Here is a 16,459-nt window from a genome sequence, read left to right on the forward strand (position 1 = left end):
AAATGCTACTGAAGTTAGAAACATGTATACCAATGTCGTATGTAACTTTAGAGACATTTAATTTGCGAATATCAAACCTCTAACACCATGCCAGTCTTTTTCGCTGTGATATTAATTAATTTTGCCAAGAAAGCTTTTTTTATTTCATTTAAGTGTTATGAGTAACCCTTTCAAACTTACACGAACTGACAGAAACCTATAATGGTTTCATTTATAATTTAGTTTTGGCTACTCATTTCTTCCTGCAGTCTTTGGGCACGTTAACATAAACACTATTAAAGACTTTGTAAACGCTTTTCAGAGAGAATGACTGGATAACGAGCAGGGATTTATTTTGGTCAAGCACAAAAATGGAACCATTAGCTATGTTTAACGCCTGGTTTCAAGTGATGTGTCGTTCATGAACAATTCGTTCATTTTGAACGAATCTTTAATATGACTCGTGAACAGCGAGTTGACTCAGAGAGTGATCCGTTCATTTTTGACCGCGCATGCGCAGCAACATCCCCATAGGTTCTGTAAAGGAAACAGAAATGGTTAGTTCAGGACAAGTCTTCGGATTCGAGTCGTTCGTTCATTACGTCACAGGCCCACTGCATTCAGCTTATGGGCAGCCACGTGATGAACAAATGACTCGAACCCGAAGACTCGAGAGGTTAATTAATCATTTCGGAACAGACGTGACAAATGTGACGTGACAAAGAAAGAACGACTCGGATCAGGCGGTGAAGTGAACTAATAGACTGCGTCGCCTGAAGATCCAATGCTAAGCTATTAATGAATCATTTCTCATAATTCGGCCTTGGCTGCATGGGCGTAACCACACATTCTTGGGAGGTGGGTGTCCCCCAATGTTGAGGAAATACCAATCTGTCCCCCCCAATATAAAGTACAAAATATTTTCTATATGTCCCTCTTTAATGAACCCTGCCAACGGATCTGTCTTTTCTTCATTTACTCTATTTATTTATGTCTATTCCTTTTTAATATATTTACGTATAGGTATAGGTGTATAGGTGTGTGCCCCCCCCAATTGTACACTTGGTTGCGCCCATACTCAACGCAAGTCCGTTGATATATTTTAGCAGCTCAGTGTGTAAGGAATGGAGACAGCAGCCAAGCGTAGAAAAGTGCAGCAGAACATACGAGCTTTTTTTGTCAGACAGTAAGTAACTAGGTACCCAAATAGTAGGTAACCTTAGCTTAGTATAGAAGGCATCATATCATGGCTTGGTTTGTTCTTAAGAACGTCAATTAAATGTTGATATTTGCACACCCACCAAGTAGGCTAGGCTAACCTCAGTTCCAGTTTTTGACCATTAACGTTACATTCACTTGGATATCCTCCCACCAGGTTCGCTATGAACCCTCACGGTGTGACAGTGCGAGTGAAATGCGAGATAAATGCGAGTGAAAGTGATTAAAGTTGCACAGCATTTCGTTCCTTTACACTACATTTGGGTTAAGGACAACTAAGTGGACCCCCCCCCCCCAAGTTATCCACACTATGGTTACGTCCGTGCTTGGCTGCATTAGCCTATAGTTTATTTTTTATTCCAAATGTGATCAACGTTTGCGTAAGTACTAGATGTGTTGGAGAATTGAACACTTAGCCTTTTAATTATATTCTGTTGAAATGAACGAAATGACTCGATAAAAGATTCGGTAATTTTGCTGAACGAGATTCAAAGATTCGAGTCACTAAAATGATCCGAACTTCCCATCACTACTGGTTTCACAGGAGTATCCACTAGGTGGCAATAAACACGTCTATCTGCCATTATTCACAAGAGAAGAAGAAGAGGACTCAGGTGCTCAAACGCTGTCATGGCGGCCGCCTCTGCAGTTCGGGCGAGCATCGGGCTGACTCTGAAACTGGTTAAGGTTGCACCGCAGTGCCGTGTTTGTCCGTTTAACCGGTTAAACATCTGTAACGGTGCCACGATAGCAAAGTCGAGTCGCCGTTTCTCAGCGCCGAGCAGACAGTTACAGACTTCTATACGTGAGTGAACCGACCTGCTTCATAAACACAAGAACTCACTGATAAAACAGTAGCGAGGTGCACATACGTGTTAAACTGGGCCAGCTGTTAAAACGGGTTATTTTCAACGTCCGACTTCCAGCTTACTTGAGGGTTTTGTATAAAGTGCTAACGGTGTTGACTTGTGTTCTCAGTAGGGCTGTGCAATATATCCAGTGTGTATCGTTATTGAGATATTATTGATCTTTACCGACATCCACCCATCCATGGATGGATCCAATCTATCCAGCCAACCAATCTATTTCTTTCTGCTGATTTTCCTGGTGAGGGTCATGGTGGCATCAGATTGAGAAGGTCAGTCCAGACTTCTCTATTCCCAGCCACACTTTCCAGCTCCTCCTGATCGATGTCCCAAGGTCCCTCTCAGTGTGATGTGTAAGGTGCTCAATCCACCTCAGCCACCGTCTTGCTCAGAGTAAGCCCAGAATCCCTGTAAAGGAGTCTTGTTTTCACCACCTGTAGTTCTGACCTTATTCTTTTAGTCTTGTGACTATAAGTGAGGATAGGGATATCCTCCACCAGGGACAAGTTCTCTCGTCTCGCCTGAAGAGAGCATCCCACGCTTGATGAACCATCTCATCAGGAAAATGTATTGCAAATGCCCCAACCAACTCTTTGAAAAATATATATAGTGACCAATTGCAGATGTCCTGGTTTAGACTTTCATGTCATGGATAAATTCATACAATTCAAGACTCAAACCATTCTGTACAGTAACACATGCCGATCTATGGCCAAAGGCTCAACACAGATTATGACAAGCACACTGGTACTAATTGTGATATTTTTTTTCCCCCAAGCTCTTTTACATAACATTTAGGATGTACAAGGAAATGTCATGATGACATATTGGCTAAGAAAAGAGAAAATCTTCTCCAAACACTCGGTAGTAAAATAAGTGTACTTTGTAGAGACGCATTGTGCTGATTTGACCATATTTATCATTTCAGATCGGCACCAGAGTGAGAAGGACAGTTCGACGGTAGAACATTCCGATGAAGATGTGTGCGTCCCCTCATCTTTTCCCCTTATATAACTTGGAAATGCATTTTCTAAATGAATCATTTAATACTTTTGTTAATCGTAACTTCCATACAATTGGGTTTCAGTGTAAAAACATTCCACAGCCTCTTAATTGCATTTAAATAAATAAATATTATGTGACTATTTGTAATTTAACATTTTCATTATCTTGACCAAACTCCGACAAATGTAAATTACTTTAAACCATATAATGCAGGACCACAACAATCAGTTTGGCTCAGGTCACCCATAAGAGCTAACTCTATTGAAAGCAATATCACTATTAGAATATACAATATAGTAACGTAATTGCAATCTATTATTTTGTCCATATTATAACAATTATTTATTTATACAATGTCATGGGTGCGATTTCTACATGTTATGTCTAATTATAATATTTCACTGAACACTTTTTCCTGCAGCATTAATGTGGTATTTATTGACCGGTCTGGAGAGAGGATACCGGTGAAGGCAAAAGTAGGAGACAGTGTTCTGTATCTAGCGCACAGATATGGCATCGGTCTTGAAGGTGAACTTTATAACATTTATAACATTTTCTTTGCTTTGTATGTCATTCTGGCATGGTGCATTATAAAATGCATATTAAAAGCTGCTTTTCCACCGAAATTTCCCGGAACAATTAATCCCAGGAACTTTTTTCAAGGGACTATTTGGTTCCTCCAGACCTTCGTGGTCTATCTTTCCAACGCAGTCTAAAGTACCGTGAAGATTAGGCAAATAAGTCTGGTGGTGTACGACTGCATGTGACAAGCCCTTGGCGAGGATATGAAGCCTCGAAGTATGATACAGTCAAATTGATTATTGACACAAAGTAAGCTGATTTTAATGATGTAACAATACAAAATGTTTGCTCAGCTCATAAAAACACCTAGAAGGCTCTGATTGGAACACAAACCTTTGAACAGTAACAAAAGAGTTTGCTGCAGCCAAAACTGGTGGTCTAGTGTTTTTTTTTGTTTTGTTTTGTTTTAATCTTTGATAAAGGTTCTCAATTTAAAAACGGACAGTCTGTTTTCTGAAATCTGATAACGACACTGCAACAACAATAAGCATGGAGGAGATTCAGGCTGTGCTGCTGTTGATTGTGATGTATTGCTTTGCTAAAGAGGTAATTGAGAAAACACTGGGAAACGAGACGAGAACAGACTTAAACTGAGCAAATGGATTTTATCAGCTATTTCTGAGATGACTGAGACGAATGTGTGCACGAGCTTCTCTCTGCCCTGTTTTCCTGTGTGAATAACACTCAGCTCGCTTAACCCACTTCATATTTAAGTTTTTTTTTCATTGCGGGTCGTCGTTTCCAGTTCCCGCTGTATTTCGTCCTCGGTGGAAACACACCGAGTACCTATGAAAGTCCCTAGTTCCTGGGGAAAGTTCCTGTGGTGGAAAAGCAGCTGAAGCTAATGAAATGAATGGGGACCTTAGGTCTCACTTAGAGGTCGACCGGTTGATCGGTTTTGTCGATTAATTGGCACAGAAAACCAATTGCTGGAACTATGAGTTATCATAAATCCACACCTGTAGTTTTTCCCAGTTGTGTGAGCGGCTGAGAAGGGTCCACCGTTATTATACAGTACGAGAGCGGCCTCTAGAGACGAATTAAAAACCATCGCTGACAAATTTTGTTGTGTTATTTGAAGTGTTTTTATTTGGAGTGTTATTTTACGGTTCAATTTGGATGTATATCTTATTTACTTTAATTAATATAGTTAATATTAATATTATATATATTTAATTTTAAAAAGTACAGTACATTTTCATGGTACAGTCAGTACTGTTTATTTTTGTAATGAAGTTCAGCAGTATTTTACTTTGAGTGTTATGTTTTCATTCAATATCAGTTTTAATAACTATCGGTTGATTAAACAGTTATTAGCAGGTAGGTACCGCCCAACTTAGTTATCGGTGTCTGTAAAATCCACTATCAGTCAATTTCTAATGTCTCACTTGTAGACTTCAGTTCTTTTCATGTTTTTACATAATTTTTTCCATCATTACATGAATATTTTAAAACTTAAAAAAAATCCATGACAATCCATGCAAATTTTAATAAAAAATTCAAAGATCATTTTGTTTTCCACTTACAAAGGAGCTGCTTGGTTTGCCTTTTGAATTTGTGGGAAATCATGAACTAATTCTTATGCTTTTTCAGGGGCCTGCGAGGCATCGTTGGCTTGCTCCACGTGTCATGTTTACGTAAATGATGAGTACTATGACAAGCTACCTGAACCTGAAGAAAGGTAATGCTCAGTGCATTATAATCATATAGGCATTTTTTTAATTCCTTCAACTCAGCACTTGTACCTACAGTGGTGCTTGAAAGTTTGTGAACCCTTTACAATTTTCTATATTTCTCTATAAATATGACCAAAAACATCAGTCCTCAAAGTAGATAAAGACCCAATTAAACCCAATTTAAAAATGTTTTATTTACCTAAACTATTAGGACTATTACCTAAACGTTTCTGTTGATGACTGTTGATCAGTCCTGCACATCGGCTTGGAGGAATTTGATCCCATTCCTCAGTACAGAACAGCTTCAACTCTGGGACGTTGGTGGTTTTCCTCACATGAACTGATTGCTTCAGGTCCTTCCACAACATTTCTATTGGATTAAGGTCAGGACTTTGACTTGACCATTCCAAAACATGAACTTTATTCTTCTTTAACCATTCTTTGGTAAAATGATTTGTGTGCTTAGGGTCGTAGTCTTGCTGCATGACCCACTTTCTTTTGAAATTCACGGACAGAAGTTCTCACATTTTATTTTAGAATTTGCCTGTATACTTCAGAATTCAGTTTTCCATCAATGATGGCAAGCTGTCCAGGCCCAGATGCAGCAAAACAGGCCCAAACCATGACACTTCCACCACCATGTTTCACAGATTGGATAAGGTTCTTATGCTGGAATGAGGTGTTTTCCTTTCTCCAAACATAACCCTTCTCATTTAAACCAAAAGTTCTATTTTGTTCTCATCCGTCCACAAAACATTTTCCCAACAGCTTTCTGGCTTGTCCACGTGAACTTTAGCAAATGCAGATGGGCAGCAGTGATCATTTTGGAGAGCAGTGGCTTCCTCCTTGCAATCCTGCCATGGACACCATTGTTCTTGTTCAGTGTTCTCCTAATGGTGGACTTATGAACGTTAACATTAGCAAATGTGAGAGGCCTTTAGTGGCTCAGAAGTTACCCAGGGATCCTTTGTGACCTCTCGGACTATTACACGTCTTGCTCTTGGAGTGATCTTTGTTGGTCGATCACTCCTGGTGAGGGTAACAATGGTGTTGAATTTCCTCCATTTTAACACAGTCTGTCTGATTGTGGATTGGTGAAGTCCAGACTATTTAGAGTTGGTTTTGTAACCTTTTCCAACTCTCTTTCTGAGGTCCTCAGAAATCTTCTTTGTTCATGCCATGATACACTTCCACAAACATGTGTTGTGAAGATCACACTTTGATAGATCCCTGTTCTTTAAAAAAAACAGGGCACTCACTCACACCTGATTGTCATCCCATTGATTGAAAACTCCTGATTCTAATTGCACCTTCAAATTAACTGATAATTCTAGAGATTCACTTTTGCCACTCACAGATATGAAATATTGGATCATTTTCCTGGATAAATAAATGACAGAGTATCATATTTTTGTATCATCTGTTTATCTGGGTTCTCTTTTCTACTTTTAGGACTTGTGAAAATCTGATGTTTTGGCTCATTTATGCATCTAAAATTCTAAAGGGTTCACTAACTTTCAAGCACCACTGTGTATTCAACACCTTCCTTGTACCTGCACTTGTTTAATCAGATAAAACTACATAAAGGCACTTTGTAGGTTTTACAAATAGTGACTGTAGTTGATGTGCTAATTTAATTAGGCAGCCATTATTTATGATGACTATAATAATAATAATCAGGGACTGCTATACTGAGCTTAAACCATTCCTTCATATGCAGTGATATGCGTCTTATGTGTTTGTAACATTCTTTAACCTTTAAAGGGAGGATGACATGCTGGATATGGCCCCTATGCTGCAGGAGAACTCTCGTCTTGGTTGCCAGATAATTTTGACTCCCGACCTGGATGGCATTGAGCTGACCCTACCCAAGGTCACGCGGAACTTTTACGTTGATGGTCACACCCCCACACCTCACTGAGAAAAGAGGGCTGAACTAAAGGCCACGCAAACCTGGGAGACATCTTTTATCAAGACCACTGAGAGTCTCTTGTTTAAAGGACTGAAAAGCAGTGTGGTAAACAGAACATCAGTCTGATTTTTCTTTTTTCAGGTGTGTCCAAGAGTCCACACCCACCAAATGGTGTTTCAGATCTGGACCAAGAAAAGCACTCTGTCCTTTTGGTCAGGAACATAGAAATGGCTTTTGAAACTGTTTGATGGTTGAGGTTAGATGGTTGAACAGCTTGGACGGGAAGTTTTAGAATCACCACTGTGGTCTGGAATTTTGCTGTAGCAACCTAAAGAGAGTGAAGGTGATATTTTGTTTTACGCACATCAGTCAGACGCACAATTTTTATATTTCCTTATACATGTGTGTAAAGGTGAAATACATCACAATATAAATGTTATCCTGGCATTCATTTTTAGCATGTTTTATTTTTGTGTTAAATTAATTTACGTTCATCTGTCTATGGATAAAGGACTAAAGTAATTGAAGTGACTGTGCTGTTTGTTGACTGTCGTGGAAATTAGGCAACACTCGCAGACTCGTCCTCTGAAGGTAAAAAAAGGTTTATAACAGTAAGATGGTTAATACAGGGTAGAATAAAGGATAGAATAATGAGCGTGCTCTGAAGCGCTTGTGCTGAACCACTACTACATTATTTATATTTTTATATATATATATATATATATATATATATATATAAAATATACAATATACACCCACCCATTGGTATATATCTTAGTTTTGAAGCTGTGATCTAAGAAACACCAATCTCTCTGCCGTCGCAGAGGTGAAGTTCCTGGAACTTCTTATAAGAAATCGCTCCATGTAATACTTCTCTCAATGTAATACACACATTTATTTCACTGACTCCCTTCCATAGAGACAGCAATACACAATGACTTCATATAATTCTAATTCAAAATTCTTGATGAACTTCTAAAGTCCATATTCTGATCCTACCAGTCAGTAGTAAGGCTGCATCGGTCTTTCGCTCTACACAACAAAGGGCAAACTGCCTGCGTGGCAACACGGTCTGCAGGGTGAAACTTTTCTACGAACGTCCTCGCGCAGCCCAGCCAGGAGATGCCAAATTGTTGTTTAAATTAGACAACACTCGCAGACTAGTCCTCTGAAGGTAAAAAAAGGTTTATTACAGAAAGATGGTTAATACAGGATAGAATAATGAGAGCGCTCTAAAGCACTTGTGCTGAACCACTACTATATATATGAAATGCAGAGAATGACACTTCTGTGTACCTTAAAGAAGCAGTTCGAGGCAGTTCAAACAGGCTTTGTTTCAGGATCTTAGAAGATGTGCAGATGAACCTTGAACAGAAGAACATGTTTGTGTCTCTGCATACAGATAAACATTCTGTACTAATCTAAGTGACATGGACTTCTTAGGCATCATCCTCAGATGAACATGAACAGAACAAAAACAAAACTATGCATAAGTAAAAATGAATAATTTCCTTCACATGACCTTGCCTTCCAAAAGAAGATAATTCTCCTAAAGCCGGTTTTCAAAAATAATAAACAGGGTTATCCCCTGTCTGTGTTATTAGTCAAGACATGACAAACTTTTTTGTTTGTTTGTTTGGAAAGCCAGCCTTAAGAGTTGTGGAACTGCAATTGAATTAATTCTCTGAGCTTGCAAGAGTATGCATGTTAACGGAATTTATGCCTTGGGTAGTATTATGAGCGTCATCGTGTTACCCATTTAACTATTAATTTACATAATATTTTTGCTTTAAGATATATAACCTCACACACATCTCTAATATGGAACCCCATTGTGACCACCAGTAAACCACTGAACGCACCAAATCATTAAAGAAAGCAACATACATGTAAATGTCTTTGCATAAAGCTATTTGTGAAACGAATAAATATAAATCATACAACTCAAAATGCTGTTAATTCAGAAGCATATAAAGGAACCTATACCTTGCTTAGTATTGTGAGATATACACCATACATGATTTTTATCTTCTTTTAAGAAAGAACCACACCCACTTTATTGTCTCTAATAATCTTTCAAATGGAACCCATAGTCCACATTGTGCTTATTTGTTTAGCTGTCTTTGCGCACATAACTATGACCACAGCGACAACCAAACTGTTAAATAAAGCAACTAAATAAAGCTAAATAACTACAAACCATTAAGCTCAAATTACTACCAATGTATTTGAGCATTATAGTGCATCTAAAGGGGTATGGTATGTGCACAAAGAAGGCGGCTAATTAAGTGATCTTGACAAGAGTTTATGAAAATGTATGTTTACCTATACTAATTAGTATGAATAAAAATCACTTCACGTGGAATATGTAATTACGGCTACAATCAAGTTAGTAGACTGTGGTTTTGTTTTATTTACTGTTTTTAAATGGCCTTCAACGAGCTAAGTTTCAAACTAGCAACACCTGGACTCCTGGTGGTCACGTGACGTGTTGTCCTCACGTGACGTGACTGAGCGTTTCACAAAATATAAACGTATTGGACAACGCTGTATAGCTATAAAAAACAACGAGTTAGATTTTATATGGTAAGGTGTAGCGTGTACTCGGGCTGTTGTCTGAGCTATTATTTGGTTGGAGAGCAGTTTTGGAGAGGTTTATGGACTGTTTAATAATTGTAAAGACAGTAATGAGAGGAGCGTAATTGTGTGGATGGAGGGATCACCCATGATCATGATGTCAGATCTCTCTATATGTTCGTATATGTCTTTGAAGATCTATAAGAAACTTTTAACGGGTGTTGGAATTGAATTTATTGGAAAAGGTTGTATTGGGGGGACAAAAAACTTGTTTTTATTTGTTTGTTTGTTTGTTTGTTTTTAAAGCCATGATATGATTGATGAAACTACACCCGGTGCTGTGAAGGCGCTCGTGCGCGCGTGTAAGTTAAAAGAATCGCCTCAGAAAAGTCACATTGTAATAACTAACAACAAAGTATATATTTAATATACAGTAAGTAACTCTTATGTTTAGATTAAACGTTGTCGGGGTGTATTTGTTTTTGTTTTTTTTTATTATTTGATGCAGTGTAACCAGCCATTTGAGTAACAGGGAGTTCATCAAACGCCATAAATATATACGCTTACCTGTAGATTAGCTCGGGCGTTTATATAAAATATCCTTTTTACTTATTTGAAGTATAGTATAAATTCCAAAGCCATATAAAAGTGGTATGTCATTCTGTATACTGCTGTCTAATACCTCTTGTTTTGTTTATACAGGTAAGTGCAAAAGTGTATACAAACTGCATACCTTTTACTATCATAAAACTAACAAGAGTATAATACAAGTTATGTTTTACAATTGGTACTTTTATTATCAGTAAAAAAAATTTTTTTTAAATGGTCAAAACAACTCCAAATAACATTTTGAGTGTTTATAAAGTTGAGCTTTGGTCCACTAACACTGAAAACTCTGTAAGTAAAAGCTGTAAATATTCGTTTGTCGATTTAAAAACTGTTTTGAAGACATCCCACCCTTCAGCTTTCTATGACATAAATAATACTATAAGGTAAATTTGTTACATCTTTTTTTTAAAAAGGTTATTAAACAACTTAATGTTTAATGAGGTACATTTCATAATTTTATAGCATTTTAACAGAGATGCAAACATTCAAGCTTGATGATGTTAACACCGACTTGGATTCAACTGCTGTGTGACTCAATATTTAGGCCATGTTGTAATCCGTTTCCAAGCCGAAATGAATTGGACATGGGCGCACGGTGGCTTAGCTTACTCCGGTTAGCACGTTCGCCTCACACCTCCAGGGTCGGGGGTTCAATACCCCCTGTGGCCCTGTGTGTGTGCGGAGTTTGCATGTTCTCCCCGTGCTGCGGGTTTCCTCCCCCAGTCCGAAGACATGCATGGTTGGCAGCTTGGCGTTTCCAAAGTGTCCGTAGTGTATGAATGGGTGTGTATGTGATTGTGCCCTGCGATTGATTGGCACCCTGTCCAGGGTGTACCCTGCCTTGTGCCTGACGCTCCCTGGGATAGGCTCCAGGTTCCCCCGTGACCCTGAAAAGTATAAGCGGTATAGAAGCTGGATGGCTGAATGGGACACGAAATTCTAATTTCTAGATAAACTGTAGAGTAGAGGTACGGTTTGGCTACTGTGTTAAGAAATGCCTACGTGGTAATTAGACAAGGATATGTTTGAATTAATATCTTGAGACGGTAAGACATCAGGTTGTACATCATGACTAAAATGCGGTTTATGCTGTACGAGCTTTTGGCCTGTTTTTGCTGTTGCTGTCAAAAGCAGCACATTGTGTAAGAACTCTTTGGTCACATGTTGATTTGGCTGTATAGTGTGACGTATTCAGCAGTGCCAAGACATCCGATGACATTTATGTCTGTATCAACAATTTCTCATTATAGAAAGCTGCTGTGATGCTCGTCTAAAATCCATCGATAGGAGGACATGATAGAATGACATGAACATCATGGGACAGTTAGAAATATGGTTGTGCCAATGGTGAAATTTCTTTAAAATACTGCTCTACTCACACAATGTAACACTAGCTTAAATCATGGCATGATATGAAACCTGCATTCCACTAATGAGCATAACTTTATTTACATAAATGTTGTTCACATTACTGTTTGTCGCAGAAAACTGTCAATGAAGCATGAGTTCTGAACTTAACCCTCCAGCTGATCTCAGAAACTGCCCCGTGACCTCAGAAAGTACCAGAGACGACATGGATCCTGAAGACACTTGCATGACTCAGTCTTCTCTCTTGTACCTTCTTCATGAAGCCACTAAGCTTGTTACACCACCAGAACAGCACAGTCTGGATGCAGACAAACTCCATGATGGCTCCAAAGAGATGATTGTTTCACACGACTCGACTAGCTTGAAGCAAAAAGGTCAGGAAGTTAGAACTGTCAAAACACAGCCTAGCTTTACAGCAGGCTTGTCTGTGTTGAGCAGTAGTCCATGGGAGGTGATGAGTCTCATAAACCTCCAGTGTGAGAGGCTGCTGCACTCTGGTGGAACAGAGGAAGAAGACTCCAAAACCCACACGACTAAAATAAATACTAAATCTGAAGACAGAGATGTTAGGCAAGAATGGTCCTCGTTTCCTTCAGCTGGTTTTACTTCTTCTACCGTGTCCTCGAGAGCTGATGCGATGGAACTTGCGATGGAGTCTGATGTTTGCTGCTCTGTTCCACATATCGATCCAACTGATCACCTGTCAGTTCGGCGCACCGGTGAGAACCGTGAAAGTGCAACAATCAGAGATGTAGAGGATCTTGCAGAGCTCATTTCTGAGACCACAGAGGACAGTTTACTTTCCAGCAGGGTAATGAGTGAAGAAAGGACTGACCGCTGTTTCCTGGGTGAAACATCAGAGCTACCACTTGACTTGACAAAACAAGTGGAAATTTGTGAACACACCATAGAGAACGGTGAGGGTATGAATGAAATGGCGAGTATTTCGTCTATATCTGAGTCTCCACAAAGTCGTGAAATAAGCTCTGTTGACTTTACATCATCGCTGGTTGCTGAAAAATATGAAGACTCTTGCTTTTCTTTCAATGAAGGTGAAAATCCAGAGTGTGAGAGTGCATTGTTGTCAGAAACCCCACCATCAAGAACAGATTTAAACAATAACCTGGAGGATGAGAAGGTCCGGGAGGCCGAAAAGATTCTTACAGCGATCTCTGCACAGTCCAGTTGGGGTAACCGAAGGAGGACACCTAGGAAGCAGGCTCACCCTGCACGCAGTGCTGATCTACAAGACCCAGGGCTTCAGGGAGTCATGTTCAGCATGCACCCAGAGCTGGATCACAGCACAGACCAGTGCCGCCTCCTCATCACCTCCAACTACAGGCAAGCACATAGTCCTTTACATGACACAAAACGTAAGCTTTTTAAATGAGACAGTAATACACTGTCACTATACAGAAATCCTACATTAGAAATAATTTTTTTTTAACATCACAAATCCCAAGTAACCCTAATTTTAGACTTTATTTTCATGTAGCAGATTTTGTACTTTCATGATACATTTACAGACCAGTGGTTACGTGGCCGAATCGTGCAATTACAGCACATGGGCCATCTTGGAGATTTCGTTGAAGAATTCAAATTGGCATAAAACACAATCATGTAAATCACACTCATGGGTAAGTTTGCATTGTGTCCCTGCTGGAGAACGTCATCTCAATGTCCTTGGTCTGTCCTGTAGTAAGCTGTGCAGGCGTGGCAGGAGGAGCAGAAGCTATAGTTCCACATCACTGCAGAATTCCCAGCGAACCAGCAGCTCGGAAGAGGAGAGTGACTCGGCCAGCCTGTACAGTAAGTACTGCGGTTCGAATGCCAAACATACAGCCCTCTATCACCGTGTGGAGTATATAATTGTATCAGTTTGGATATAAGGACAACACTGAATTGGATTTATTTATTTGTAAGTATAACACACGGTGCATTTAATATTCTGTGTGAATGCCCTATTCCAACAGCAGATAGCGCTCTGATCCCACAGTAGAACTTGACATGGCTGAATCGGAGTGGAAAATAAGGATTGCATATAACTTATTTGTAGAAGGTGATTAGACAGTGTATGGCTGGTATGTGATGTGTGTAAAATGGTTGTTGGGTAACTTGACTAATTTGTTGCCTTATGGGTTGCATGCATCTGCAACATGCTATACAACAAGGTGTTCAGATGTTCTCAGTCCCTCATTACAGTTCCAGAATCACTCTACATCCCACTATCAAAAAAACTTTAAAACATATTGTTTATCAAGCAACAATTTATCGGTTATGTTGTGCATACTACGACAGTTTTCTATCTTTCAGAAGAGTTTAATTTTTGTATATATTGGCTTCAGTTTTATTCGATGAGAAAACGTCATAATTTATGATGAGAGCATGTGCAAAACCACACACTGATATTGATTAGGTAGATGATGAAATATTTCTGATGTGATTCTTGCTCTTTAGAGAAGATATGTGCATCATGCTGCACAAAGAAGACTCCTTTATGGCGAGATGCAGAAGATGGTACTCCACTCTGCAATGCCTGTGGGATCAGGTGAGATTGCTATCACTCTGATCACCTGTGTAGATAGGAGTGTATTATTGCAATTTTTATTGGCTGATTGGTTCACAATTGGGCTCCTGAGTAGGGCGACGGAAAACCCTATCGTCCGCAGTTTGTGAATTTGAATCCCAGCGATGCCACAGCCATCTGTGGCTGGGACACTGAGGGAGCTAAATTGGCCATAATCTCTGATCCTCTGTTAGTCAGAGTGACACCACTCCAATCATGGCCATCTGTGAGGTATCGTATGCAGAAAAGAGTGTGTTGAGCAGTGTGATGAGCAGTAGTTAGAAAAAAAAATATAAGGTGGAATCCCGTGTCTCAGAAGAAGCATGTGTTAATCCTAACCCTCCCTGGATGATAGCAGGCATGTGATCGAGAGGCCAAATTGAGAACTGTAAAAATGGTTGAGCTTTTATGAATGGAACATTTTAAAACTCACTTGTATTATATTATATTATCAGTCTAAAAGGAGTTGTTCGATTCACTCAACATGTCAGAACAGATTAGTGTTGGAGTCTTATTTAAAGCTTTGTAGAGCTGCTTATGTCCAGCAAGAATTCAGCTAAAAGAATAGTTATGCGAGTCCAATGACTATTTTCCGAATTGACTTTTATTCAAGTTGAACTCTATATTTTAGACTAATGAAGAAAAATGAGAACAATCCCCACTTCTGTTGTTCTGACTGGAAATCCTGGTTTGGGCATGACAGGTATAAGAAGTACCGCGTGCGCTGTATGCAGTGTTGGAACATTCCCCGGAAGGAGGCCAGCTCCAACTCCAAGTGTTTGAAGTGCGGAGATCTCCTCCAACTCTCCTCGCAAAGCAAACGGGCTGGATGGTAGGACGGACCCGTGTTCTAGAATCCAGTCTCCATGTGCTCTAGATTGTTCTTCTCATAGGTGGCCAGTTTTCACTTGGGAATTCTAGGACAACTTCGGTTGTTCTGGAATATTCATATAAAGCAAGTGTGTACTAATGAATAAAAAGCATTTCTCAGCTGTAACCAGTCCCACATCAGCTTTATAACTATATGGAAAGTAATCTATAATATTCCGGTAGTGTCTGTGTGTTTGTAAAAGATCTAGCTGGAATAGTTCTTAATATTGTAAAGACTTCCATATATTTGTCACTTTTTTTTTTTTTTTTTGTTATAATTAAAATTAATATTTGAGCATATGAACATACCTCGTCTTACTAATTGTTTCTTCTGACTCCTAAAAAGAAAATTGACTAAGCACCTTTATAATTTATGATCTTCTAAGTCTACACGCAATCTTTCTGAGAACGTGAAGTGTGTAGAATGGGTAAATTTTGCTAGTGTCGCCTATTTAGGCCTTAAATGCATGCATATTACTGTCTTCACAAACTCCTGTGTGATTGTTTTTGTTCACTCTTTTGCTGCCTGTGATACATTTTTACATAAGAAGTTATTCTGTAATCTTGTTTGGATTTGGTTGAAAATTAAATTGTGTGATGTAGAGTTTGGTATTTGTTGATTCAGAAACCCAAAAAAAAAGCCATTTTAAGAATTTTTGTGCTTTAGGTATAGTTGTGTTCTACCACATAATGGGCTAAAATAAGAATGATAGGTTTATTCCAAAATAGGCTGCACATCACAGGGAAAAAACAGTTACTGTTAATTAATACACAGTCTATTTCCCCACACTGTGACCGAGAATTGACTGGTGAAGCCCCAGAGTCGTCCTGCCCCCCCCCCCCCCCCCCTTTTTTAAATGGATACCACTGGTCTGCTTTATCAGCGCGCGTGCACACAAAACTTCTCTTCAATGTCAAACCCTCTGGATACATAAAGTCAGTATTTTAACCATGAAGGAACATTCATTCAGAGTTCAGCTTCATTCAGTTTCATTACTTCTGGTGCATGTAGCATTTATTTATTCACAACCATTCCTGACCTTCAGTTAAGGAGGATAAAAGGAATGGAGAAAGAATAATTTACATAATCCACACTAAAATATTGAATAATGTGCATGTTGAATATGCACTGAAATTTGTCATGACGTTAGGTATATGAATATTTTGTTAGTTATAATTTCTGATGCTAAACACATACCAGACAGCTAGTCCTGTAATTTTAGCCATACAG

General features: G+C 39.1%; 2 protein-coding genes across 8 annotated transcripts; both read left to right on the forward strand.

Annotated features, from left to right (window-relative positions):
* Positions 1-1,104: 1,104 nt before the first annotated feature.
* fdx2 (ferredoxin 2) lies at positions 1,105-7,689 on the forward strand. The gene is made up of 6 exons (XM_053638838.1): positions 1,105-1,165; positions 1,742-2,002; positions 2,992-3,046; positions 3,490-3,596; positions 5,244-5,331; positions 7,091-7,689. Exons 2-6 carry the CDS (start codon positions 1,828-1,830, stop codon positions 7,245-7,247), a joined length of 582 nt encoding a protein of 193 aa, XP_053494813.1. The 5' UTR covers positions 1,105-1,165; positions 1,742-1,827; the 3' UTR covers positions 7,248-7,689.
* Positions 7,690-8,207: 518 nt separating this feature from the next.
* On the forward strand, positions 8,208-15,832 carry zglp1 (zinc finger GATA like protein 1). 7 transcript variants are annotated; one of them, XM_053638917.1, is made up of 8 exons: positions 8,208-8,412; positions 10,122-10,177; positions 11,675-11,771; positions 11,909-12,709; positions 12,845-13,133; positions 13,492-13,601; positions 14,250-14,340; positions 15,062-15,832. In XM_053638917.1, exons 4-8 carry the CDS (start codon positions 11,926-11,928, stop codon positions 15,192-15,194), a joined length of 1,407 nt encoding a protein of 468 aa, XP_053494892.1. In that variant the 5' UTR covers positions 8,208-8,412; positions 10,122-10,177; positions 11,675-11,771; positions 11,909-11,925; the 3' UTR covers positions 15,195-15,832. The 7 variants fall into 7 exon arrangements, with proteins under 7 accessions (XP_053494892.1, XP_053494891.1, XP_053494893.1 ...); XM_053638916.1 differs by lacking the exon at positions 10,122-10,177; XM_053638918.1 differs by lacking the exon at positions 10,122-10,177 and having other exon boundaries at positions 11,675-11,759.
* The last annotated feature ends 627 nt before the right edge of the window (positions 15,833-16,459 follow it).

The sequence above is a fragment of the Ictalurus furcatus genome, chromosome 12 (assembly GCF_023375685.1).
Source record: "Ictalurus furcatus strain D&B chromosome 12, Billie_1.0, whole genome shotgun sequence".
Classification (NCBI taxonomy): domain Eukaryota; kingdom Metazoa; phylum Chordata; class Actinopteri; order Siluriformes; family Ictaluridae; genus Ictalurus; species Ictalurus furcatus.

Bases quoted from the DNA above. Each gene is read 5' to 3' on its own strand.
- zglp1 (XM_053638917.1), top strand. From the start codon at position 11,926: ATGAGTTCTGAACTTAACCCTCCAGCTGATCTCAGAAACTGCCCCGTG. The intron at 13,602-14,249 runs GTAAGTACTGCG...CTTGCTCTTTAG, and splicing joins TGACTCGGCCAGCCTGTACA to AGAAGATATGTGCATCATGC. The intron at 14,341-15,061 runs GTGAGATTGCTA...TGGGCATGACAG, and splicing joins TGCAATGCCTGTGGGATCAG to GTATAAGAAGTACCGCGTGC.
- fdx2 (XM_053638838.1), top strand. From the start codon at position 1,828: ATGGCGGCCGCCTCTGCAGTTCGGGCGAGCATCGGGCTGACTCTGAAA. The intron at 3,597-5,243 runs GTGAACTTTATA...ATGCTTTTTCAG, and splicing joins ATATGGCATCGGTCTTGAAG to GGGCCTGCGAGGCATCGTTG. The intron at 5,332-7,090 runs GTAATGCTCAGT...TAACCTTTAAAG, and splicing joins CTACCTGAACCTGAAGAAAG to GGAGGATGACATGCTGGATA.